The 25,831-nt window shown below is 37.7% G+C and overlaps 1 protein-coding gene and 1 non-coding gene across 5 annotated transcripts in view; one reads left to right on the top strand and one right to left on the bottom strand.

Annotated features, from left to right (window-relative positions):
• The window catches only part of ZFPM2 (zinc finger protein, FOG family member 2), a 428,417-nt gene that overhangs the window by 266,796 nt on the left and 135,790 nt on the right, over positions 1-25,831 (top strand). For all 4 annotated transcript variants that reach the window (XM_031439479.2, XM_031439478.2, XM_064476900.1 and 1 more), the window contains one exon: positions 12,724-12,835. In XM_031439479.2, the coding sequence (XP_031295339.1) occupies positions 12,724-12,835 (112 nt within the window). The remainder of the gene's footprint in view (positions 1-12,723; positions 12,836-25,831) is intronic.
• Positions 7,723-7,795, bottom strand: TRNAN-GUU (transfer RNA asparagine (anticodon GUU)). Its single transcript has one exon. It is a non-coding gene; the product is annotated as a tRNA-Asn (tRNA).

The raw sequence follows: 25,831 nt of genomic DNA, 5'->3' as shown, positions 1-25,831 counted from the left end.
TGGATCTCATCGTGCATTCTGCTTGTGATTGGAAACTTTTGATAGAGGCTGTTTTTTATGCATTGTAAGTTCTATTCATTTCTACAGGTAGAAAACGAGCTGCAGTCCTAAAATTAAGAGTATGGAAAAATAGTATCTGCTTTTCAATATTTTTTATATCCTACCTCTAGAGTATGTTAAATTCTATTCCTCTTATACCTACTTGATGCCTGATGTTGGTATTTAGTATCTCAACTAGACTTTCAAGACCCAAAACGGTGCAAATGTGAGAAATAATTCACTACAGAGCTATAAATTTCACAGCTCAAAAAACCCTGAAGATTATTAATGAGGCACCATGCAATTAGCTTATACAAAGTGCAGCTAGGAATCATGCATAATGTAAAACAGAAACCTCTAACCACTGATTCATGGAAGATCATTTAAACTAGTTTTCATGGATATGAAGAATTGATATTTAACACAATTCCTGAGAAGACTCTTATTGCTTTAACACTGTGGAAAGAATTTAGTTTCTTATAGATTTGCTGAGAGGAAAACAGAAGGAGTTTCATGTTAAGGCAGTTTTTAGCAATGTGAATTTGGAAAAGCTGTTTAACATTTTAGAGTCTCAGTTTTTGCTTATGTAAAGTGGGCATAATGATATCTTCCATAAAATTGTTGCAGAAAATAAATTTACAAGTTAATATAGTACCTAAAATTTTAGCACATGGTTAATGCCTTACAAAATGTTATAAATCACGTATTAGAGCAATATGTCACTTTTTCTCCCAGCCAAAATTCTTGTTTTACTGGAAATTCTTCATTTCTGTGGAAACATACTTCTTTAGGAGTATTAGAAATATTAGCCAGACTCTTGCATAGAAAGAACATGCAGGTGCTGCTTTAAGCCCATTACAAACATTAACTCATTTCATCCTCAAAATAATTCTATTACATGAATACTTTTATTAAAATACTTATTTACTTATTTAAAATACTTATTTTAGAGATGCAGAAACTGAGACACAGCAGTTAAGCAATTTGCCCGAGGTTGTACAGCAGCTACTAAGTGATCAAACTCAAACTCAATCAGCTTCACACCAAAGTACAACTTTTTAAACCATCTCTTGACTATTAATAAAGCGTATTAAGCAGGATAATGAGCATTCACTTATAATAGTATGTAAATAATTCTTCTTGGCTATATTCCCCCAAATATTTCAATTTTTGAAATATTTTTTCAGTGTATGTTTATGATACATTTTATTTAGCAGCAAGGATAGTTAAATATGTGTATAGTAGACTGGTGTTTGATAGAAGTGGAAGTGCATGGCTTGACCCAAAATATGTATATAAAAGACTTTAAGTTTTAGATGTAATTTTTTAAAATATAAGCCATATTTTGTAGACCTTCAAAGTTGGAGAAAGCTTCAGTGTTTTTCACTTTAAAATTGAAGCTTAATCCTGACTCTCATGAAGCTCCCTTAATATGAATCCATTGACCAATTCTCAGCTATTGCTGTGTTTTATTTAGTCACAGACCATCAAATATGCATTGCGATTTCCAAATGTATCAGACATATATTTAAAATATAATGAGCTTGATTATTAATATTGATTTAACTCTATGTGTGTATCATTTAGATATTTTTAGTTTTAATACCTTGTGACCATCTAGAGGAAGTGAAACTCATTATCTCTCTATTTTTAGCATTTTCTATATAGTAGGTATTTAATAAATGTTTATTGAATGAATAATGAATATACTTAATGTCTAATAGAGTATAAAGTGATTAATTTAAAAGGAAAATAACCTAAATAAGTCACTCAAAATAGAAATGGTATAGGTTTTTTAAATGCTGATCACTTGTTAATAATTGGAATGACTTTATACATAAGATTATATCATTTATGTGACAAAAACCATATCTGAACCATGTAAGCAAACTTACTTCAAGTTTTAATATCATTCACAGACAACTAAATGCAGTACTCAAAGCATACACATTGATGCTTTTATTCATATTTCTACTTCTTTTATAAAGAACATGGTTTGAGGAGTTTGTCTAGTGGCAGTATTAATGAAGGTTTATTTAATTGGTTCTGACTTCATAGCATGTTCCTTTAGTTGCCCCAGAGTGACTTCCATGCTGAACAAAGTTCCCCTGATCGAGAGCAGGTAGAGGTGAATCGGTTTCATTGGTTGGTTCTCTTCTCGTTGTTCTTCCCCATGGAAAGCAAGGCAGCTGATTCCGGAAGGGAGGGCCAACCTCCAGGGGCAGCACTTGACTTTTATTCTCTGAAAGTGCAGAATTAGTGTAGTCCTTCTGCATCTGTTGATTTGGAAAGAAAAATATTGAAAACTACCCTCATGATCAGAGTCTTACTTTAAATACTTATTTAAGTATTTGTGATATTTGTTAATTAAAGCATCTCACAGATTAGATAAGCTTTGTTCGACTTTAGTCTGTAGCACCTTCACACTTCTGCCAACTAGTTTGCCAAGAATTTTTTGTGCACAACTTTCAATAACTTGTCTCATAAAAATCTGCTTTCCCAAGGGAGGTACTAGATTTAGCACAGCACTTAGTATATAATTCAACTATTTCATCTTTTGTTTTCTTTCTGGAGGGGGAAATGCTCCTTATTCCTATTCTTCCAACCTTGCCATAGACTCTTCCCATCAATTCATCATTTTAAATATCATATCAGGGACATTTTCAGTTAAAAATAAAGGTGAGTTCTTAATGATTTACGGTCACAGAGGGAAATAAGGGTGCAAATCCTGAAAGCATCATGTAATTAAAAGAGAAAGAAACTTTTATATTTGTTTTTAAATTTTGCTATATTATTAATATCAGGAGTGCCTTTTTTCTTTTTTTGCCTTAAGATTGGCTAAAACAATAATAGTCAGGAGGCAATCTAAAAGGTTGCTGAAAGATTCATTACATATTGCAGTGGATTAATGCTTGAGGGACATACAGATCTCAGTGTCTGAGGATGGCTTTGTGCAGGATACAGCTTTCTCTTTCTTCCACAGAGTGCCTGTGGGGTAGTTCTCAAAAGGACACTACTGAGTAGAATTTACCACTTTTTAAGGTGTATTGTCATTGATAATTGAATGGCTATATATCTTTTGCACACGCTCTGGATTCTTTATACAAACATTTTTATTTTGACCATGCCACTTTTCCTGACCACACCATTTCTTATGTATTAAAATACCCAAGGAAAATAAATTAATGAAATAAAGTAAATGATGAATGGCTTCATTTACTGCTTCACTAATAAAAATAGTAGCATTTTCTTAAGTATAAGCCCAGTGCGTTGAATTTTCATATTTCTTTTCCACACTCAAGGTCTGAGTTGAGACTTGATGAAAATTCTGTAGTAGGAAAGCTTCTAATGATATTGTTGTCAAGCTGGAAGGACATAGGAGATCATCTTACAGAGAAGGAAGATGAGACCTGGAGAGGCTGATTGAGTGGCCCCAGGTCACGCAGCCTGATCCGCGGGTTTCCGGAGCCCTGAACCCTGCGGCAGGTTTCTGTGACAGCCTCATGTGAGGAGGGCTGCTCTGGAGCAGTTTACTCTTCCCTTCCCAGGCTTTCACGCTGACACCCTCCTGCACATTGCACTAAGTGCAAGCCCAGGAATGCTGCCAGGAGCGAAACAACACTCCTTAAACACTCCGTGACTTCCAGAGCTGTATAAAATACAAGGTTGAAGCTAATGGCTGCCAGCTTGGAGGGAGTTGTTCCTCCTTGGAGCCAAATGTATGCGGAGAGCAGATGAGGCTGTGGGAGTGAAGTTGGCAAAAGAGAAAGAGAAATGAGTCTATTCTTTTTTTTTTTGAAAATGAAAGTATAATAAATATCTGGATAACTTAGATGTTTATTACTCATTTAAAGATTCTTCCCATTCGAAAAATGAAGTATCTGTATATTTAGTCTGGAATGATGATTTTATATTGTTGTTCTAAATATCACAAAATGATGCTTTCTATTTGGAAGTAAAGAGATTGTTTTAATGACCTGTGTGTTCCCTTTCCTAAAAGATGAGCTATTTGTGTTCCCTTTCCTAAAAGATCATTATTTCTTATACTAAGATTTCTATATTTAAGCAGTGACTCATGTTAAGATAATGTGTTTCAACAATTTTGAGAACTAAAAGCAAATATACCTCAGAGATAATGCTTATTTAAATTTTTGGTTCCTAGAGATAAAACTGTCTTTGACATAAGGAGTATGGATGTAGTAGCCAAGAATTCTATCATTTTGTTTCACACTCATTTTGTTTCTGAAAAGTCTCTTATCGCATATGAGATCCCACATACCACAGTGAACTTGAAGACATTTGTTCGCTGAAGTTCTCTGGAATTTCACTCTCCTGCTGTCCTTAAGTGATATTCTGTAGAGCTGTGCTCATGAAAAACACTCTTCTAATGAAACCTTCCTGGGATTTCCATTCATAAATCTGTTCTGTGCCTAATGGTATCATGTAGTGGTTCTCATGATAGCGCATATCTGATGTCCTTCCGCTTAGACTTTATACACAAACACACACACACACACACACACACACACACACACACACGTGTATATATATATTTTTTACATTTTTATTGAGTTTATAGTCATTTTACAATGTGTCAAATTCTACTGTAGAGCACAATTTTTCAGTGAACTTACATATATCCATTGTCAACATTTTATTTTTCACTGTGAGCTACTATATATATTTTTAAAATTAAAGTATAGTCAGTTACAATTTCTGGTGTACAGCATAATAGTTCAGTCATATATATACCTACATATGTTCATTTTCATATTCTTTTTCATTATAGGTTACTACAAGATATTGAATATAGTTCCCTGTGCTGTACACTGTGAACTTGTTGTTTATTTATTGATATATAGTAGTAGTGGTTAGTATCTGCAAATCTCAAACTCCCAATTTACCCCTTCCCACTCCCTTCCCTCTCTGGTAACCATAAGTTTGTTTTCTATGTCTGTGAGCGTGTTTCTGTTTTGTAAATAAGTTCATTTGTCTTTATTTTCAGAGTCCACAAATAAGTGATATCATGTGGTATTTTTCTTTCTCTTTCTGGCTTACTTCACTTAGAATGACAATCTCCAGGTCCACCATATATTTTCTAATTGAAATGTATTCTTAATTTCTTTGAACTTGAGTTTGAAAATGTGTCTAACACACCAGATTTTTTTCTAGCGACATAAATTTGATAAATTTTAGTAAGTTGTTTTGTTGCTTCCTAAATAGCAACTGTAGGTAAGATATTTCGTATGAGTTTGGAAGTTCTTAAAGTTACTTCTTTAAATCTTTATGTGGAACTTGCACACACACTATGTTTTCGGACACGGCAAAAAAAGGAAAGACTGCATTTCTCATTCAGGGGACATCTCAGTGTAGCTCATTGGACATTTTATTCTGTTTTAAAGGGAAGCATCTGATTTTAATGGAAGCACATGACATACCTGGTCATGTTGAATGATGTCTGGCATTAATCAGTCATGAAGAATATTCAGGTGTCATCACTGAGAAGCTTTTTCTACATCCTCACACAAATAACTTGACCCTTTGGGACCACGTGCAGTACAGTGATTCTGCTTATGTCATTTAAAATGGTACTCTAATTTTCTGAAGGGAAAAATAAAAGCCTTTACCTCAGTAGCATCAAGCTCAGACATTCATGAGGTGTCCTATATAACTTTTAAAAAGATATTTAGTAAAAAGCATAGTGTTAATTAGGTGGAAATCATCATACTAAAAGTTTTATAGTTCTAGTCAATTCAGTAATGTGGAGGCTGTATACCATGCCCAGAATTACAGAAAATACAATTGTGGAGGGCCTTGAATTATCACTGGACATCCCTCCCCTCTCCTGGTGGTCCAAGATTTTAAGTTATTATGCGTGCCTCCAAAGAATAGGCTGTTGATAAAGGGAATTTTTAAATTCAAGTTCACTGTCACTAGAGACTTCACACAGTTAAAAGGAGAGAGATACAGTGTTTTCACGACTGTCAGATTGAATTTGAATTTAATTCCAGCGTGGAGAACTGCTTTTATACATTAACTGAGATTTTTGCTATGTAAAATGTTCCCTGTGGTAGTAGAAGGTCAAATCACATAAAGTATCACTTTTTTTTTTCCACATAGGTGTAGAGACTAATTCAGCTGGGAGAGACTGGCAGTGGTGGTGGCATCTCATTCCCAAAGGCCAGGAATATATATATGTGCTTTTCTGGTTCTAACTATATAAATCTAATATCTATAGTAATTTGGAAATTCTTCAAAGTCAACTATCAAATATGTTTTTATAGCTGATAGAATAGAAACAGCTATGAATTGTTAAAAAATAGCTATGAATTTTGACAACCAGCTCCAACCTTTTTCACCTGTTACCCAGTTACGGGAGCAGCACACCAGGAGGATTTCCACAGCATCAAAGGACATCTCATGGCATTGGCTTGAGATTCTCTAATGAGATCTTGTTGTATTTCCCAAACTAACGTCAGTGGAGGCCAATTTTTCCATCAAATTCCACTTCTCAGTTTTTTTTTAAAGGCTGTAATGTCAGGCTCTTCTCATGGGTCAGATTTTCCTAAGACTTCTAGTTCTTTGTAAGCCTTAGTTTGGAAATGTTCAACAAATATTTCCAGCAAAATTTGGAATCCCTAAGACAGCATTATGTCACCAGTTTCTTGGGTTAGAATTATCCTCCATTCTTTACCTTTGGGCTGCCTACTTTTATCTCCATTAACCTTTTGGCTTGAGTATAAACATTTATTGAAGGCTACCTCCTTTGTCGGTCCAGTAACTCCAAAGGTTAGTGAGAAGTGGATGCTACTTTGACCTCTTTTATCCACATTAGATGATTCTAATTATTCCTAAGAAATGACACTTTTGACCCATTTTGTCCTTGTCAAGTTTGTCTAGTTGTAGACTGTCTAAGCATGAAACTCTGGGTTCAGTGTCCAGGAGTGCAGATTTTTTTTTAAACTTACAATGTGGAGCCTCAGAAGTGCACACTATTTCGTTTTCTTTTTAAAACATTCCAGCTTAACTGAAATTCAGGCTCCTGTTATATGTCTTGAATTGATTTATTACTGAAAGAGACTGCCTAGATACAGATAAAGTACAAACTTTAACCTGTAAAAACCCATGGGTTATTTCAATACAGAAAAAAATGAGGGATGTCTTTGTGTCAATGAGGATAAGCTAGGTTTTGCTGCAGTTGCAGGCAACCCTAATATGGCGACAGCTTTTTGAATAAAAAAGTGTCTCTCTTTCTCATGCTACATGGCCCCTGTGGTAGGAGGCCTTCCTCCCTGCATGCTTGATGGTCATTTCAGCAAAAGCAAGGCAAGATGGTGAGTCCATTGCTCTTATAGCTTCTGTGTAGAAGTGACATGAATCACTTCTTATTCAATTTCATTGACGAAATGAAGTCATATTCCCATACCTAACTTTAAAAGAGACCTGAATAGTGGAGAGTTAGCAATAATCAATCAATAACACTAATGACTACCACCACCTTTAAACTGGAAAATAAAGAGTCTTTGTCTTGACTTCTGTCCTAATCCCTACAAACATCACCAGTGCCTCAGAAACAGGGATTGCAGAAATGCTCTTCACACATTTGTTTGTTTGTTTGCTTGTTTTTTTTTTTTTTTATGGGGGTAAATAAGTAGGTTGATAGGTTGGTTGATTGATTTTTAATGGAGGTGCTGGGGATTGAACCCAGGACCTCATACATAACAAGCACATGCTCTGCCACTGAGCTATACCCTCCCCCCGCTCGTCACACATTTTTAATTCATTTATCCATGTAGGTATTCAGCTGAAGTTTGATAGCATCCATGGTTTACTAAATACTGTGCTGGTTGCTTCATAAGACAACCTTTGAGGTAGAAATTGTAATCCCCATTTTATAGACATATATTCTGAAGTTCAGAACATTCAAGTTTAAGTGATTTTCCAGTCACAGAACCTGCATGTATTGGGATTCCAGCCTAGCTCATCTGACTTCAAGAACAGTAATGTCCTTCCCGCCACACTTGAACTGTAAGGTTAATAGTGAGTCATAAAATGTTCTAAATACCCAGTTATAGAAGCAAGAATTATTAGTCACCACTATGTATTTTCTCACACTTTAAAGCAAGAACATTGATTGTGGAATAACAATGTAGATTTGGTGTTATTCCAGCTAAGGGAAAATTGTTTCACACTTTTGAGCACATTTGATAAGGAACTTAAGTAATTCTTTTTAAACTATAAGTCAGTAAATCTGAATTTGAGGAGTATTAGTTTTCTATTGCTGCCAAAACAAATAACCACAAACTTAGTGGCTTAAAACAACACAAATGTATTATATTACAGTTCTGTACATCAGAAGTCTAGCATGGGTCTCACTAGACTAAAATCAGTTTGTCAGCAGGATGCATTCCTTTCTAGAGGTTCTAGGGGAAAATCCATTTTCTGCTTATTTGGATTTTTGACAGAATTCAGTTCCTTGAGGTTGCAGAACTGAAAGTTTTGTTTTCCTCACTTCCTGGAACTGAGATCCTTTCCCAGTTTCTAGACACCACCACACTCAGTTCATGGTTTCACTGTGCCATCTTCAAAGGCAGCAAAGGCAGGTGGAATCCTTTTCATGTCAAATCTCTTTGATCTGCTGTTTTGACTTTCCCTTCTACGTTTAGAAACTTGTGTTTAGATTGGGCCCATACAGATAATCTAAGGTCCTCTCACCATGTCATGGCCCTGAACCTGAATCATGTTCTTAAAATCCCTTTTGCCAAGTAAAATAACATATTCACAGGTTCCAAGGCATTAGGGCGTGGATATTTTGGTAGGAGGACATTTTTCTGCTTAACCACACCTTTTATGTCCATTCTCTTTTCCCAGCATGTTGTACCGAATGCATCCTACCTCTGTGGGGTGCTAGATAAACATCGTGGCCTTACTTTCTTCATTTGTGAAATTAGGGACTTAAACTCACTGAAGTTGCTCCCAGCTCTTAACATTCTAGATTGTATGAATCCTTATGACAGAGAAACGTGGGAAAGTAAACCTAATGATCAATGTGGATATAATTGTTATATTCTATTCATGGATTTTGCTGGAGCATAGATTTCATATAATCCTGGCTAACTCCTTCTTTCTCACACTTGGTAATCTTCTTTGAAGGCAGTCAGTCTCTACAAAAGTTGATTTCTTCAGAAAGAAATTGACTTACCTCCTCAAAACTGTAATAACTGGTCCCTTGAGATTTTTTTTTTATCTGTGTATTCTTTACTTTACAGCTTGGGTATAGCTTTCACTAAGTCTTTGCAACATTTTTGCTTTTGCTTTATTGATTTGGAGTCAAAGAAATTGTTTTCCTTTCAACTCAGTTTCTTGGAAAGTCAGATTCTACCTATGCCCGACATATAAATGTTTGCCAAAGTTTTAAAAGGTACAGTACCTGACTTACCATTAAAGAAAGATATTAAATAACTATTTTTATTTGTGCCACAAAATCAAATCCTCTAAATCTTAATTTGCATATGTACGAAATGGAGAAAATGTTAATACCTAACTCCTGGAGTTGTAAAAATCAAAACAGATAATTCAGGAGAATTATTTAACTCAACACGCAACATTTAGTAAGTATACAATAGATGTAAACCACTAATACTGTTTTATAGTAGGAGATGTAGGGGTGGACAAGTCATCTCAGTTTGCCCAGGACTTTCCAGTTTTAGCACTGAAAGTCCAGCATCCTGGGAAACCCTTCAGTCTCAGGAGAGCTCAAATGGTTGGTCACCCAGGAAGGGTAGTGTTTGGAAACAGAGCTAAATATAAATAAGGGCTCTGCCTTCTGCCAGCTCTTTGACCTGAAATAAATTATTCAATCTCTCGGTTGCAGTATCTTTGTCTGAAAATATATACGAGGACTAAGTAAGTAAGGGATGTTGTACACATAGCAGCAATGGTAGTAACCTCATTCTTCCTGCTTAAAAAATCTTTTACTGTCTTCCTTCTACTTAGAGATTTAATAAGCACAAAAGGTTTTGCTTGATATGAAAAGTCCTTCAAGATCCGTTTCTAACCTGCTTTTCTAGACGTATATGGAGTTATGTCCCTTCCACTTATCAGCAGTGATAATAATTATATCAATAATGATTTCAATGATGACAGGTTAGTGTTATCTAGTGCTTTCTATATACTAAGAACAGCTCTCAAGACTTTATATGAGAACTTAAACCAAAGAATCTCAGAACTAGGTGTTGTTTGCTATACATACCACTCTTATACACTGCTCAGACTTTGCACGTAGCATTACCAGCAATTGCAGATTCTTCCTGTTTAGCTTTTAAGATCCTGCCTGACTGTTACCTCCTCCATGATACCTTCCCCGAATCCACAGGGCTGTATCTTGCCCTTCACAAACCCCAAAACAATTTACACATGACTTTGCATTCCCTACTGTGCTGTTTTTGACATTATAGTAAAATTTTTTTAATGTATCTGTATCTTTCACCCCCAAAGACTTCCTCATATTCCTAGCACCAAGCACAAGACTGGGTCAGTAGGTTCCTTTGTGAAATGAATGGAAGATTGTGGTATTGGCAAATCAGTTGATTTTCTTTACAGTAAAAGATCCCCTAAAGAAATTGAGATTAAAATCTATTTTTCATATTTTCTATGGAAAATTGTAAAAGCTGATTTACTGTGTAGAAATCCATGTGGCTTTAAGAACTATGGAGTAAAAGATTAAAGAATTTAAAATGCATGTCTTTCCCATGAAATAAGAGAATACAGCAGAAGTGAAACCACGTGCCTGTTGTTGATGTCTGTTATTTAAGATCAGAAGAGAATAGATACTACAAGTAACACCACTAAATCCGCCACGTGCAGGCTTATCGAAGTGGTGAAGTCTCTCCTGTGACTGACTATTCTGCTTACTGCTTGGAGACCTGCTGACACTGATCTGTGAACTTGCCAGTTTCTCTAGTAGTCAAAGGAGCTGAAATATGCCTAATTAAGACCTGTTATTTAATTGGATAGGGATCACATCATTTTAGATTGAAGAAGCTTGCTTATTCTCAAATTCTATCTTAAAAATTGAAAAACAAATTAAAATCGTCACTTAGACTACTAACCAAAGGGATAACTTGATAACAGCTTGCCTAGATTGTTTCTAAAAAATTACAGGATAAAACTACCTTCTTTCCCACAGGGCTTTCAGGTAACTGTCTTGCACAGGTTTTACTTTCCAAATATTAATATACATAGCTGAAAAATTAAAGACTTCAATCAAAATATGAATGTGAAAAATCAGTATGCAAGTATTTCTTACAGTTGACCTGGTTTACCACCTCCTCTGTTTTAATATTTGAAGTGTTTTTCAGACTTCTTTTTTAATTTGTCCATCATGGTTGATTTTTTCCATTAAATAGTATATTTTATGGTAGTTTTACCTCTTACAATATAATTGACAGATCAAAAAATGGGTGAGCATTGATTTTATGCAGAGTTTTTAATATGGCTTTGCAGTATCAATAGATCTGTGTCTCATGCATGATCATTGTTGTCATTTGGCCAGTGACATGGGGTTTCTGGGTTCCTGAGAGAGTTGAAATGGGCAGATTACACAGAACGCCTCAAGTAATTACTTGTTAATGCCAATTTGGGAAATTTGTGATAGCATACAACATGTGGAAAAGTCCCAGAATGGGCTGAGATCTCTTTGGCAGGATCATATCTAGGTGAAAATTCAGTTCAAAAATTACTTTGAGACCCTTGTATTGCGCTCTGGGTTGTGGTTTCATGATAGTGGATGCACAGAACATGGGCTGGTGAATGATAAACGTCTGAATGCCAGTTCACTCTGACTCATCAGCAAACACCAGTCTTGCGGCTTGTTTCCTCCCTGGTTTATTTCCTGCCGTGTTTAACATAGTTAAAGAGAAATAGTTTGGATGCCAAACAGCCTAAAATGATAAACCTTTTGAGCCTTATATTTAAAATGAGGTACGCAGAAAATATTGTTAGAACTGGAGCACTTGGCTCCCTGCTTCTCAGAGCAAGGGATGTCATGCTTTAGTTGCTCTGTATCTGAATTTATTCTTGATTCCTCTTTTATAGTCTTTTTGGAGACAGTGTACAATGAGTCATTAGCATTAATATTATTTCTGTTTCAGTTAGGCTGCATAGCCATACTTAGACAAGGGTGTTGGGTGGATTTCATTATTCATTCAGAATAAATTCCTACTCTAATATAAATGTTGCTCGGGATAGAGCTTTGAAATGGATCCTGATTCTTTAAATTCTTTCCTGTCTGTTTCAGGAAATAGTGAGATCCTGTTGATAGTAAAATACAATGTGTCTAAAGTTCACTTCTAAACACTCTGCTCTTTGCAATGAAAGTCATCTGCATTTTCTTTATAATTCAGAGCCGCGAGAGATCTGTCTAATCTTGGAGATCTGATCCAGTATCATTTAGGAAAAAAAAAAATTCTTGATGATAATTCTACCATTCAGATTAGTGAAAGCAGTAAAGCTTTTACAGCTTCTGTTGTCTTAAAAAGATATCATGAGACGAGGGAATAAGGACTTAGATTACGGTTTGGGAGATTTAGTTGTTTGGAAAAATAAAATGATTAGTACAGTTATTATTCAAGTTTTTAATCAACGAAAGCAAATGGCATCTGTTTGTTATCATTCTTTCTGCAGAAGACAAAGGCTCAGGTCCCGATGGTGCTGACTGCCGGTCCCAAGTGGCTGCTGGATGTGACTTGGCAAGGAGTGGAAGACAACAAAAACAACTGCATTGTGTACAGCAAAGGTAAGTGCAAGATCATTTCCCTCTCTCTTTGGATGTATTGAAACCTGAGTGTTGCAAAACAGCACCAAATGAGCTGGAATGGGGGTACAAAGTAAAATTTGATCCTCTCTCCTTTCTTCCCTTATGAATTTCTCTAACCGGTATATTCAGCAAAGCCTAGTGGGGTTTTTTTGTTTTTGTTTTGTTTTTTCCATAGAGCATAAAACAGAAGGTTTTACCTTTTACCACTAATTACTTAGCGCCGTACACATTCACCTAACTGTGGATTTGAGTGTCTTGACTAGTTTCTTCCTGGCTGTTAGTTTTGATAGTGGGTTTGACAAAATCCCAGATTCCTCTCTTAGGCATTATCCATCAAAAAGTAAATTCCTTTTGAAATTTAGCAACCTGTGTCAAGGTGTCAAGGTGCGTGCTCCAGGAGGCACTGTGTTCCAGCCAGTTTCTTGAAATCACACGTGATGAGAGGATGGCTGAAAAGAAAGCCATTGCAAAAGCTGAGAATCCTTCCCCATGGTGATTTCTGAAGGGCAGGAGGCAAATGGGAGAGAGGAAGTGATGGCTTGCAGAGTGTTGCGTTTGATTTGCCCAGTGTGACATCAACCTAGACAGAGTTACATGGCTACACCCAGGCTACAAAGGAGCCGCAGCTCAGTGACACACATCATGGGACTGGCTCCCCCAAACCCAGGCCCCTCCACGTGTGTGGTGTGATTTGCCTCACTATTCTCCATGTTCAGGTTCTGGGCCCCAGCTCTATACTTTTACAGTGAAATCCCTAATCTCGCTTTTTTGTAAATATTGCAAAACCTTGTGCTTCTCGTATTTAATTTCTTTTAGCTTTCTTTTTTAACCAAATAGACCTACTGAGATCAAAGATGTATTTGCACATTGAACCTAGAAACCATAAAAGCATCCAAGGGAACAAGCAAATAAGCACCCCTATCAATATATTAACATATAAAACACTAATCATAACATCAAAGACTCTTAAAAACTTGCTAGAAACAATTACAACTTGTTCCTTATAATCATTACAATTTGTACACTTATAAGAGGATTGCGTTTAAACTACCATAAGCCTTTGAAAGTTGAAACACCGGAAAGAGGGAATTTGCAAGCTAAAAAAACAATCTCCACACCAGGATCTGATTATATTCCTTTTCCTTCTGTAATTGCTGGTCCCATACCCTCTCATTTTCTGACCCCAAATACCTGTGGTATGCTGGTGAGAGCTTTGAGCTAGAAGGGAAGTGAGATTTTCCCAGGATATGTCAATATGATCTATCAAAATGAAAAGCAATAGTATAGCGAACTAGCTTACCGGTGATCACACTCAGAATGCAAAAAATACAAAAGATGGCTTGGAGTCTAGGATCAATTACTGGGAATACGTTTTTGTTGTCCGATAAATTATCTCTGTGATGGCAACGTAATATGGAGGAAATAAGAGAATAGCTGTTCTCCTATCATAATCCAAATCCATTGCATGTTTAAATCAGGCTTCCTCTTAGAAGAGATCATTGTTATATGGTTACATAAGGAGAAAAACTGTAACAAAATTGTAATTCTGTGTTCTATGGAGGACCTTAACTTGAACGTGTTTGTGTGTTCTTATGGTTAGAGGTCCCTGAAGCCTCTTGGCAACAAACAATTTGGAATAATTTTTGGATGCCCCTTAATTAACTCACAAAGCGTGCACTGAGCCCAGCTGTGTGCTAGCTTTGTCCATGGATAATAACCACCACCACTGATTAAGCACCACTGAATCTCTCCTTGGGACTCCCATACCAAACTGTATGCACGTCTCTCATTGCTCTTTTTAACTCACTTTGTGATCATCATTGTATGTATTCAAGAAAAAGGTAAGTAAAAAGTTAACTATTATTGCCTGCCGTTCGTATTTACTCTATATTTACTGAGGGCAAGGATTAGGCCTTAATCACCTTTTAATCCTTGGTCTGACATGCTGCTTGTACAGAAAGAGCACGGGGTAAATAATGATTGATTGACCAGATAGACAAATGATGAATGGTTGCCAGAAACTCTAATAGACAAATCACATACTGTGATGGTGAACCATATGAATTCCTGCTATTTAATAGTGTTTAACCTGGGAAAGGTAATTTGATATTGTTCAATTTATAAGAACAGCTGGTATTGCAGTTCAAAGAACAAGGACCACAATAGCTGCTGTATGTGCCTTATTTCATTTAATCATTATTTAACACCTAGTCAGCAATTAACATCCTACCCTACTTTGCAAAAAGTGAAATTGAGACATAGATTAAGTAATTTGCATGGTCACATAGCTACTAAGTGTTTAAAGTGGGATGCAAACATACATCTATCTAACTGAGGGTCTGAGTTACACATACTAGAATAAGTCCCTCCTGCATTAAGCTTTCAAACAGCTCTGGGAGAGAGGAAGGGTTTCTCGTTTTGTACAGTTTGACATTGTGACTTACAACAGTGGTATGGTTGTCTTTGGTGGTCATGAAGAGCTAACAAAGGAACCAAATTTGAATTCGGGTTTTGATCATTCCAAATCCCATACTCTGTGTTCTTTGTGACTCTGCCTTTCCCCTTGACACTGTTGCATGATGAATACATTCTCTTAAACCACTCAGGCATTTCTGTGCAGCAATCACAAAGAGTATTATTATAATGTGGGACTTCCCAAAGCACATTCCGCACAACCCTAAGATTAAAGAAAAAGCCCTAGGATTAAATATTGCCTATTCTGGCCCCTCTTGAAAACTCACAAAGCCTGCTGGTATTAATGCTTTGAAAAGTCCAGTAGTAAAACAAAACAAAAAGCTATGTAACTCATTTTGACTATATGATATATAGGCATATGCATTTTTTTTTTCCTCTTACCAAAAACATCCATTGGAACATTGAAATTAGTGCTCTGGGTAATACACTGAGACAAACTCTTCTGTAGACTCTGATCCCTTAGATGAGCTATGGAGGCCTGATGCTAATTCCGTGTATTCAGATTGCCTTTGGAAGAAGGGGATAGTTCACTCAGAGTTCTGTAAATACCTCAATATTCTGGGCTTATGCTGGGGATCATTTGCATCATGGAAAATAACAACCCCAAGAATCACTCCTACCAGGACCCGATTGACTCTGAAGCCTTCTGTCTTCATAGGCTGTGCATATGATAAGCCTTCTCAAAGCAAAAGAGTTTTGTCATTAGAAGGGTTTGGTGATTTATATTTAACACGTACATGTTGACTTGAACATCTGTGATGTATGAGGCATTTTTGTAATGTGTATGTTATTTATTGGTTGAGGGCTCTTTTGTTTTCAAATGATGGAAATCCAAATGAAATTGGCTTATGCAAAAAAAAAAAATCGAAGTGTGTGTGTACGTGTGTGTGTGTGTTGGGGGATTCATCTGCTCATGTAACTGAGAATCCAAGAATATTCTAAACTTCAGCATCAGTTTAATTCAGTTATTCAGACTTTGTCCCCAGACGATCTCTATCTTCTGCCTCCTCTTTCTTTTGTGCATTTCATTCTCAGAAATATTCTTACCACATGGTAAGATGCTCCAGACTTGTTGTACTAACATAGCAATCCCAGTAAAAGAGAGCTTTTCTGGGTTTTGACTGGGGCTCATCACATGCCCATCCCTGAACCAATTAATCACTACGACTCTTCCTTGGAAATTACAATCATCCATAGAGTAGAATGAACCCCACCCACATAGGCCACTGAGATGGAGAAGTAGTTCCCCAAATGAAAGCAAACTGCTGCTTCCAGACACAAAAGAACTCCTTGATGGGCTAATATCCATGCACCCAGATGCAACACGTTATTCCTAATGTCTAAGAAGCTCTCACTGAAGGTGAAAAATAAATTCCTGATGCCAAAATAGCATTGCTTTTTTTGTTGTTTTCTAGTAAGAACCTAAACTACTTACGAATTCTGTGCCAAAATCATTTTTATAGGACCTGGTTATCTGAGAGTCTGTTAGTACCTATTTACCAGTAGAATGTAAAATGTATATGTGTAGCATTTTTTTTAAATACCCCGACTGTGAAATTTTTGATGCTATTTTCATATTGTATAAGATAGGCCACTTAATTGGTGACTATTGCCATTTAAAAGCCATACTTACATACTTACTTTTTGAAGTGCTATTAAATGTAGGCTAGTAGGAACCTTAAATATAATTAATCATAAGACGTTCATTTCCAAGGTGTCCATCAAATAATTGTTATAAAATTATATCACTTAGTGCTGTTGGACAGGCTGCCATCATCCTGTTTTATCAAAGTAATAAAAAAAAAAGTACAGTATTTGGCATTAATATTACAATCTGATGTACTTTTTTCCCTGCCTCAACTACTCCCTATCATTCCAGAAAGTGATTAGCTCATCCAGACATTCATGGGCCAGACTTGTTGGGTTGTCTGTTTTTTGCCATTATTCTCAGCAGACTACAGATAATTCTAATTTACTTATCTCCAATGGAAAAATACTAAAAAGCACCATGCTGAAGTTAAACGCAGGCTGCTGGAGAGGGGGGTGAGCAGGGGCCTGCCCACTTACTCCTAAAATCCATGAAGGCCTGGCAAGCATTGGAAATCAACTTTTTTTTTCCTTCATCCCTTTAGTTCTTAACAGTGTTTGCACAGTATGGTGATCTTTCTCACTTGTGAAAAGTGAATAGGTTATTTCCAGTTTCACGTTTTGAGCCTTCAAAATTAAAGCTTTAGCATCTTCCATGTGGGTTTGTTCATCCAGTTTGCTTCCTGTGAAGAATACTTAAATTGTTTGGTTTCCCGTGGAGTGCTTTTTCAGAGCAGCCACGTTCTCTAGGTATCCAGATTACGAGAATAAACATTGTCAATCAAAGTCATGAAAAAGTATCAGCTGACCCGCACTCTCATCTTAACCACAGAAGACTTCTTTTTATATACAAGCACAATATCATTGTAAGAACTGCTGCTCAGATGGAACCTGGGGCAAATCACTTTTCCTCTTTAAATCCTGATTTTCTCAGCTGTGAAAATGGAATGGCATTGGCCATCTCACTGGGTTTTTCTGAAGAAGCACCTGTACACATAACTGCACGGATTATTATAAATATTATATTGCTGATGATCTGCATTCAGTCCACTTTGCCCTTTGGGTTACACATCAAGACAAATTTAGAGGAAATGAAGCCAGGCCGTCACGTTGGTATCAAGCAAGTGTGCAAGAAGACGTGATAATCTGACGTCAGATTTATGGCTCAGAATTCCGTAAGTCCCATTTGGTCACTGCGAACCCACAGTGTCTGCAGAGAACTCTGTTACAGAATCTGAGGCCTTTGCCTGAAGATTTTTTTCCCTTTGGGCACAGAATATTTTTAGTGGAGGTCTTATTTAAAATGCTAGTATAAAGATGATAATGTTAACATGGGTGATAGCAGTTACCCTTTGTTAAGCACTGTGTCAGGCATTGTTTTAAATGCTTCCCATACATTTTCTGGTTTACTATTACAACAAAATCATGATGTAAGCAAAATTATTCCCACTTTACAGATGAGTAGATCCAGGTTTAGATAAGTGAATAGTTCAAGGATACATAGCTCATATTTGATGAAATGGGATTCAACCTTAAGCATGTTGACCTCAATTCCCAGTTACACAGTTAGCAGAGTTTTGAAGATACCAGTTACTAGGCCAAGGTTGCAGGTTATTATTCTTCCTCACAAATGTACATACATATTTAACAGCGAAATTTTTTTCTCATACTTTGTGGTTTGGTTTTTAAGAGAAAGTGTTCCAGAACTAAAACAGTAGTGACAGCAGTACCTTATACTAATTTCTCTGCTGCTTGATTCAAATTCATGTAGCAGACAAATCTCCAAATCATTCTGTGACCATCTTCAAAGCTCTGATTTTGCTTGTTTGCACAAATGTAACCAGGAAATTAATTCATTTAAGCCTTTATTGGTTGTGTACTATGTTCAAGGTTCTATACCAGGTACTGTTGAACTAATGACAGTCATTCTAATATGACCTAGCTTGCTTCTGCATGCTGACTTAATCAATCAACTCTGTAAAATAACGGTCTTTCATTGTAAGAACTATTGCAAAAATCTGGACTATTTTCTGCCTTAAAATAGAGGATCTGCGTGTCTGTAGAATTTTGAAATGATACTCTTGTCTAATGTGGCCGCCAGTTTTTCTCAAGTAGCTTATAAGTTTATGCTTAACTTTTACTTAAAGAACCTAATACTATAGAAATAAGAAAGTAATTTAAAAAGAAAAAATTGCGCTCATATTTAAGTCTTTATTTAACCGTTCCGTAATTCATAGAATATGTATAACTGTTGTCTACTTTTACAGTATTCTTAAAAGAGGGTGGATGCCTGAACCAAATATTTAGCAACAGGAATTATAAAATCATAAGGCGATTAAGTTAGCTAGTTGCAGAATTCCAATATTGCTTTTTAAATGACTTCAGGATATAGGAGGTACTGAGGTTATTATCTGTTATCAGGAATACAGTGGAATTGTACAACTGGATAATAACCAAACAAACTGACACAATGTAAAATTACATTATCAGTGTGTTAAAACAAAATTGCGCCCTAAAGGAGTCCACATGCCAGCTCAGAGCTGCAGTGTAATTATGCTTAACTCTGATAATTAAAATACAGCGGAGATCAACAGAATCATTTTCATTAAGAAAATTATTAATGATGGTGGTATAACAGTAATTGATTGCAGAGCACCACAGGATAACGCGATGCCGAAAACCCTACATGTTTCATGAACATCTGAGGCTTTTTCTGGTTATGTTCTATAAGAATGAGAGATGTTTTGAGGAGTGAGTAATTTATTATGCCTGTGCTAGGAATCGGTGATTGTAAAAGTGGCTGCTTTAGAAAACCATCGTTTTGATTCAAATTGTCATTTCTGAGGGGTTCTTAAGGTCGAGACAAGTGACCCCACCAGTGAATATGTTATTTACAATAGAGCTGTCTGTTGCAAATTGCAGAACGGCAGCAACTTCAGCAAATATCGGGCCTTTTGCCATTTCCATTTTTCACTATGCATTCACTCTTTTTAAAATTACGTTAGTGATTTACTGCCGTTATTTCGGTCTGGGCCTGGTCGTACTGAGTAGCTTATGTCCTGGGTTATTATTAATGTATGCTATTTGAAGCAAAAAAAAAAATTTTTGTTTTCGTATCAACATCAGGGTGAGTTTCCTTAATGAAATGTTGGTAAATAGTCCTGCACGATAATACTATTAATTACTTCAGTGGATTAGATGCGCTATCGTGTGTTAGAGAAAAAGATATCCTAAACCACCCTGGATCCGTGCACGAATGAAGCTTCTGTCTCTTAGGGGTAAAAACCCAGGTAGGATGTCGGCAAATGATAAGAACCAAGAATATATCAGTTTCATAAGTATAAAAATGAAAAATGAAGAGTGAGGTCTTTTGAGAGGTGACTCACTATCATTCAAGGATGTTAGCTTGTCATTCAAAGTGATGCTAATCTTGAAAGCTACCCCCAAAAGTATCTTTGTCAGCTAAAATGAGGGACAACTCTTTAGGGCAGACTTTTTTTTCAGAGTAAGATACTGTGAATGCTTCTTTAAAACAGTATATGTATTACATGGAGGAAATTATTGTAATTCCAACTGAAAAAGCAGAATATGAGGTTTCATGCCTAGTATGATTATAAATTATATTTTTAAAGTATATGCCAAGGGAAACACAACTGGAAAGAACTACCTTGAAATTATAAAAGTATTTCTGTAAATGTGGTAAGGTCAGGGAACATTTTTTGGTTCTCTTCTTTTATAATTTTCTCCACTTTGATTATTTTGCTTATATAATTTAAGAAAAATATTTGCCAATGAAAATCACTCTTTGTCTTCCTGCACTCCTGCTCTACTTTTTATACAACCCAAACTCGAAGAACAAAGAAATCTTTGCCTTACCCAAGAAGTCCCTCGTCCATAGAATTTAAATTATTTTTTAGTGATATATATTCCTTTAGTATCTCTATACATGTCCTGACACTTTGTATTTCGTAAGAATTTTCCAAAGAAAATCAAAGGAATTGAGCGCATGCTCTGCACATGATATGGCCCGAGTGTTGTCAGGGATACAGAGGACTATGAAACACGCTCGTGGCTTAAGTTTATGGAAAGAGCTGAACTGATGAAGGTGGCACAGCGCTGAGTTCCGTCTCACACGGCGAAGTTGACAGGATGTGGAATTTTGGTTGGATGTTGAAAGCTGAATATACATTTGAGAATTGGGGGAAGGCAGTTGGGGAGCTGAAATTGTGTGCCTCAAAGTGTGCAGGCTGTGATGCATGCAGCATTTTCACGAGAGTGTCAGGGCACACGTCAGTGAGGGCAGGGAATTTACACATAAGACCAGGGAGGGGCAAGCCTCCAAACGCTTCTGAGGGCCAGGTGGGGGTCCAGTTGAGCACTCAGTCTGAAGACCTCATCTTGGGGGTGCTGGAGAGCTACTGAAAGTTCTAAGGCACCCGTGATCACATTAGGATTTGGCTAAGATTATTGTGTCAAAGGTGAAGGTCAGCTTCATTCATTAATAAAATTAAGATTTTATCTGTCAAAGAAATAATGTTGGGAGCTACGTCCTTCTGTAAGATTATAAATCTTCTGCTTTGTGCCATTCATTACCTGACTCCAACAGTTTTTCAACACCAAATGAACCTCTAGTACCCTGACCTCGCTACCGTCATTATCCTGCCCACCAGCTCCCCCGCATCCTTACTTTCAGAGTGAGTATCTGACTTGAATTCCGTGGGTCCATCATTCTAATTTCTCTCTTGCGCCCCCTCACCCTTCTCTCTGTCTCTCTGGCCTTCACTGACCCAACAAGACCGTCATTCTGATCAGTCTAGGGCCCCGCTTTCCCCGGCTACATCCAGGCAGCAGAAGTTAGGTGGAGTAGTGTTTATGAAGTTCTCAGAACAGCGCCTGATCCACAGTGAGTGCTATATAATTGTGCGGTCAAGGTGAGACAATGGGACCATCACCACCAGTCACAACGACAAAACTGCAGCAGCAAAAGCCAGCGCTGACCAGTGTACATCTTTACATTTGACCGCAAGGTGGATGTGGATCCTCAGTGTAAGCAGCCTGGCCATACAGATTTCTTTTCGTAATCTATCTTCAATCTATCTTCAAGGTGACTGTTTCAGACTTCTGTCTCCGTAATTATATAACATCCTCTGTTAAATAATCACCTTACTGCTCATTTTACAGAGAAGATGGAAAAGTAGAAGCCCATAGAAGCCTCCAGTGAATGGCTTCCTGTTGCAAATAGACTGATTATAAGAATTGATACGGCTCATGAGACCAAATCAGGCTCGCCACCTGTTTCTGTAAATAAAGTTTTATTGGAATACAGCTGTGATGACTTGTTTGTAGGTTTTGTCTGTGGTTGTTTTCATACCGTAACATCAGAGTTGAGTAGTGACAGAGAACACGTGGCCTGCAATGCCTGAAGTTTACTGTTTGGCCCTTTCCAGAAAGCACTTGGCAGTGCCTGAACTGAGCCTACAAGGTTATCACCTTGGCCTAAAAGTTCCTGCATGATCTTCCCCTGGCTACCTCTGTGGGTTTATTCACTACAGCTCTCCGGCTACTCTGTTCCAGTGGCACGGGCCCCTTGCTTTTGTTTGAAGAAATAAAGAATGCCTCTGCCTCGGGGCCTTTGCACTGCACTTTGCTCTGCCGCCACCTTGGTCCCTCTCTTGCTTAATTCAAAACTTTCTCCAGATGTTGCCTTCCTAGAAGGTCTGCCTGACTGCTCTGTCTCTATTTCTCCCCCTTTTCTCCTCAGTATTAGTCAGTTCAGGCTGCTGTAACAAAGCACCACAGTCCAATGGCTTAAACAAGAGACTTCTCACAGTTCTGGAGGGTGAGAAGTCTCAAGAGCAAGGTGCAGGCAGATTCGGTGTCGGTGAGGACCCTCTTCCTGGTTTACAGATGGCCACCTTCTTGCCGTGTCCTCATATGGTGCTGTATGTGGGGTGGGGAGAGAGAGAGAAAGAGAGAGATCTCCCTCATGTCTCTTGTAAGGGCATTAATCCCATCATGAAATCTCCACCTTCGTGGTCTAATTACCTCCCAAAGTCTTCACCTCTTACACCATCACATTAGTTGTTAGGGCTTCAACATAGAACTTTGGAGTTGGGGACACAGTCATTCAGTCCAAACATCTCTCCCATTTATCTTCATATTTGACATTTTAGCATTTATTTTCAAAACCTAGTGTCATGTTCCCACTCCTAGAAGGAGCATTCTTTATGACAGGAATTTTGTCTGTTTTTTAAGCCATCTATGACACATAGTAGGTGCTCACTAAATATTTATGAAGGAATTAATGGATAAATAAATGGGTTACAGCTTTTTCTTTAATATGGAAAGCAGTTTAAAGTATGCGTTTAATAATGTTCCCACAATTAGATGATCTGACTTTGTGGAACTTTCTGAGATGTCTTCAAACTTTATTCCTGAATTTCACTGTCGAATTTTAACTATCATAATATAGAATTTACAAGGGATCTTTCTAGTTCCCTGATGGTTCCTTTTTTCCAACATTTTGCTCTTTTTAATATGGATATTCTTTCCTTTCTCCCTGAAGGTAGGAGGTGGAGAATCAGTTGGAGGTTCTGTATCCTGTGCGTTTTTGTTTCTTACTTTTTCCTGCCTTTTTGTCCCTGTATTTAGTGTTGAAGCTTTCCTCAAATGGCTAGAGATCCCTGAATACCTACTATTTTTGTTTAAGAGTGGAGCACTAAGGGCTGAATGCAGGGTCAGCCTGAGAAGGAGGGCTTGTCAGCTAGCAGCTTTTGTGTGTGGTCATAGGATGACAGCCCAGCCACGGTAACGGGGTCTCCAAATGACAGTATATGTTATTTCTTAGGCTTGGCATGGTTAGCGCCTCCAGAGAATGCCAGTACCATCTCTGAGATGTATGAACCTTATAGCCGGCAACCTGGGGACTTCATGGGTAAATGAATGGGACCAGGGGCTGCACTGGGCAAGCCCTATCTCATTGTTGAGAATGTAGATGTCCCTTTAATCTTCTAATTCAGGAGGCACTCTAGTATCACCCCTGGCCGAAACTGTGTCTCTGGATCTCAAGACGCTGTTCCAGGTCTTCAAAGACTAAGCCCTCCACTTCCTAGCAGAGCGGGGAAGGAGTGTCACTTAGCTCTACGCGGAGTAGCTGAGCAAGTGTAGCTACCAGCTTCTTACTCAGAACGCCAGTCCTGCATCTCTCAGCTCCACCGCTCACCCTACCTTCCGTGGTGCCAGGTGCCTTTACTGTCTGGTCTCTTTCAGGATTCTGCAGAACACACCTGCTTGCTCCTTGTTGGCCAGCTGCTCTTCAGGCACTTGGATTTCAGCTTTCTGTGCTCTGCAGTGGCATCTATCACTCCATCAGTTTTCCAGCTGCCAAGATTTTGTTGAATCTCATGCCTGCTCTGGCCCATCTCTTTGCCATTATCATCTTTTTTTCTGCTTTACTGTCATGTTAGTGAAAGGGAGCAGAAATAAATGCGTGGAATCAATTCATCACACTTAACAGGAAGCACTTTCTTAGACGAGCTGGTGCAAAGTTTTCCTCACACTTTCCCTTAACTTCCTAAATTCCAGCAGCTTCTCTCCTGTCCAGTCTCTGCCTTCATGACTCCATTGAGGTCACTCTCCCACAGGTCTCCTATGGTTTACTTCTTGCCAGTTTTTCATTCCATGCGGCTTGACCTGACGTGTCATTTTCCCCACCCAGCGCCAGGTTTCTCTGTCGTTACCCACCCACTAAATGTTGTCATTCTCTAGTCTTCTTTCTTCTCATTTCTACATTTCCCATAGCTGATCTCATCTAGATTTGGTGAACTCTCCTCCTCCTCATAATTTCATTTCTCACTCATCCTCCACAGACACCCTGTACTCCAGCTAAACTCAGTTGTTCAGAATTCCTCAACTATTCCTTACATGTTCATATTTGTCTTTATACATCATGCTCCCTTTGCTTAATGACTTCCTAGTCATCTGTGTCATTGCTAACAGCTATCATTCAAGACTCAGCAAGTACCAGTGCTTTTGAAAAGCCTTCCGCGCCTCCTCCCCAGGGAGAGAGCTCCACCCCAGACTGTGCATTGTCCCAAGGTGAATGTGAGCACCTCACATGCAATGACTTCATTTCTCTTCCACTCCACAGACAGTACGTAGAATATACTCACTGACTTTTGAATTATTATTTAATGAGTTATAGGATGCATCATGCAACAAGTTAACTCTAGTGGGACTTGACTTAGTTTCAGAAATTAGTAGAGTGAAAATCACTTGAAAATCCAGTACTCAAAATGTTCTTCTTCCCTTATCTAGAAAAGTTTTCCATGCCGTAGCAAGATTTTTTAAAAGCTAGGGAATCCAGACCAAGAGGATTTCTTTGAAATGTCATAGGTAAACATAGCACACATTGGGTTACATCAGTTAGAATGAAGGTGTATAAAAAGGATTTGGAAAAATGAGAATCTCTATACATGCAAAGGATGCTGTCAAACCATCGGTTTTTATCTGACATCTTTGCACAGCAGCCACGCCAAGACATGGGCTCACTGTTACTATTCATTTCTTTCTGGGTCCACTTGACTAGACTTTGACATCAAGCAGGAACTGTGTCTGTCATTCTCACTCTTCACTGGGGGAAAGTCAGCCAGACCTCAAGCCTTTGCTCTGAGACCTGAAATTGGAGGCTTTTCATTTTAGCTTTGGTGTATAAGTCAACCCCATTTTTGAAGGCTATTTTTAAACTTAAAAGGTCACCTTATATGCCATGACATACAGTGGTACTTCAGAGAAGATATATTCTCATTAGTCTTTCTTAGGTCTGTGAAGGCTGTCAGACAACAGTGGGGTCAACCAAGATAGTATATCGTGGTGTTGCAAGCAAGAATATTCCAACTGAGGGAATGGATCCGA

This window comes from Camelus dromedarius, chromosome 20 (assembly GCF_036321535.1).
Source record: "Camelus dromedarius isolate mCamDro1 chromosome 20, mCamDro1.pat, whole genome shotgun sequence".
Taxonomy (NCBI): domain Eukaryota; kingdom Metazoa; phylum Chordata; class Mammalia; order Artiodactyla; family Camelidae; genus Camelus; species Camelus dromedarius.
The sequence above is the reverse complement of the archived record's forward strand: the minus strand, read 5'-3'. Positions and strand labels throughout refer to the sequence as shown.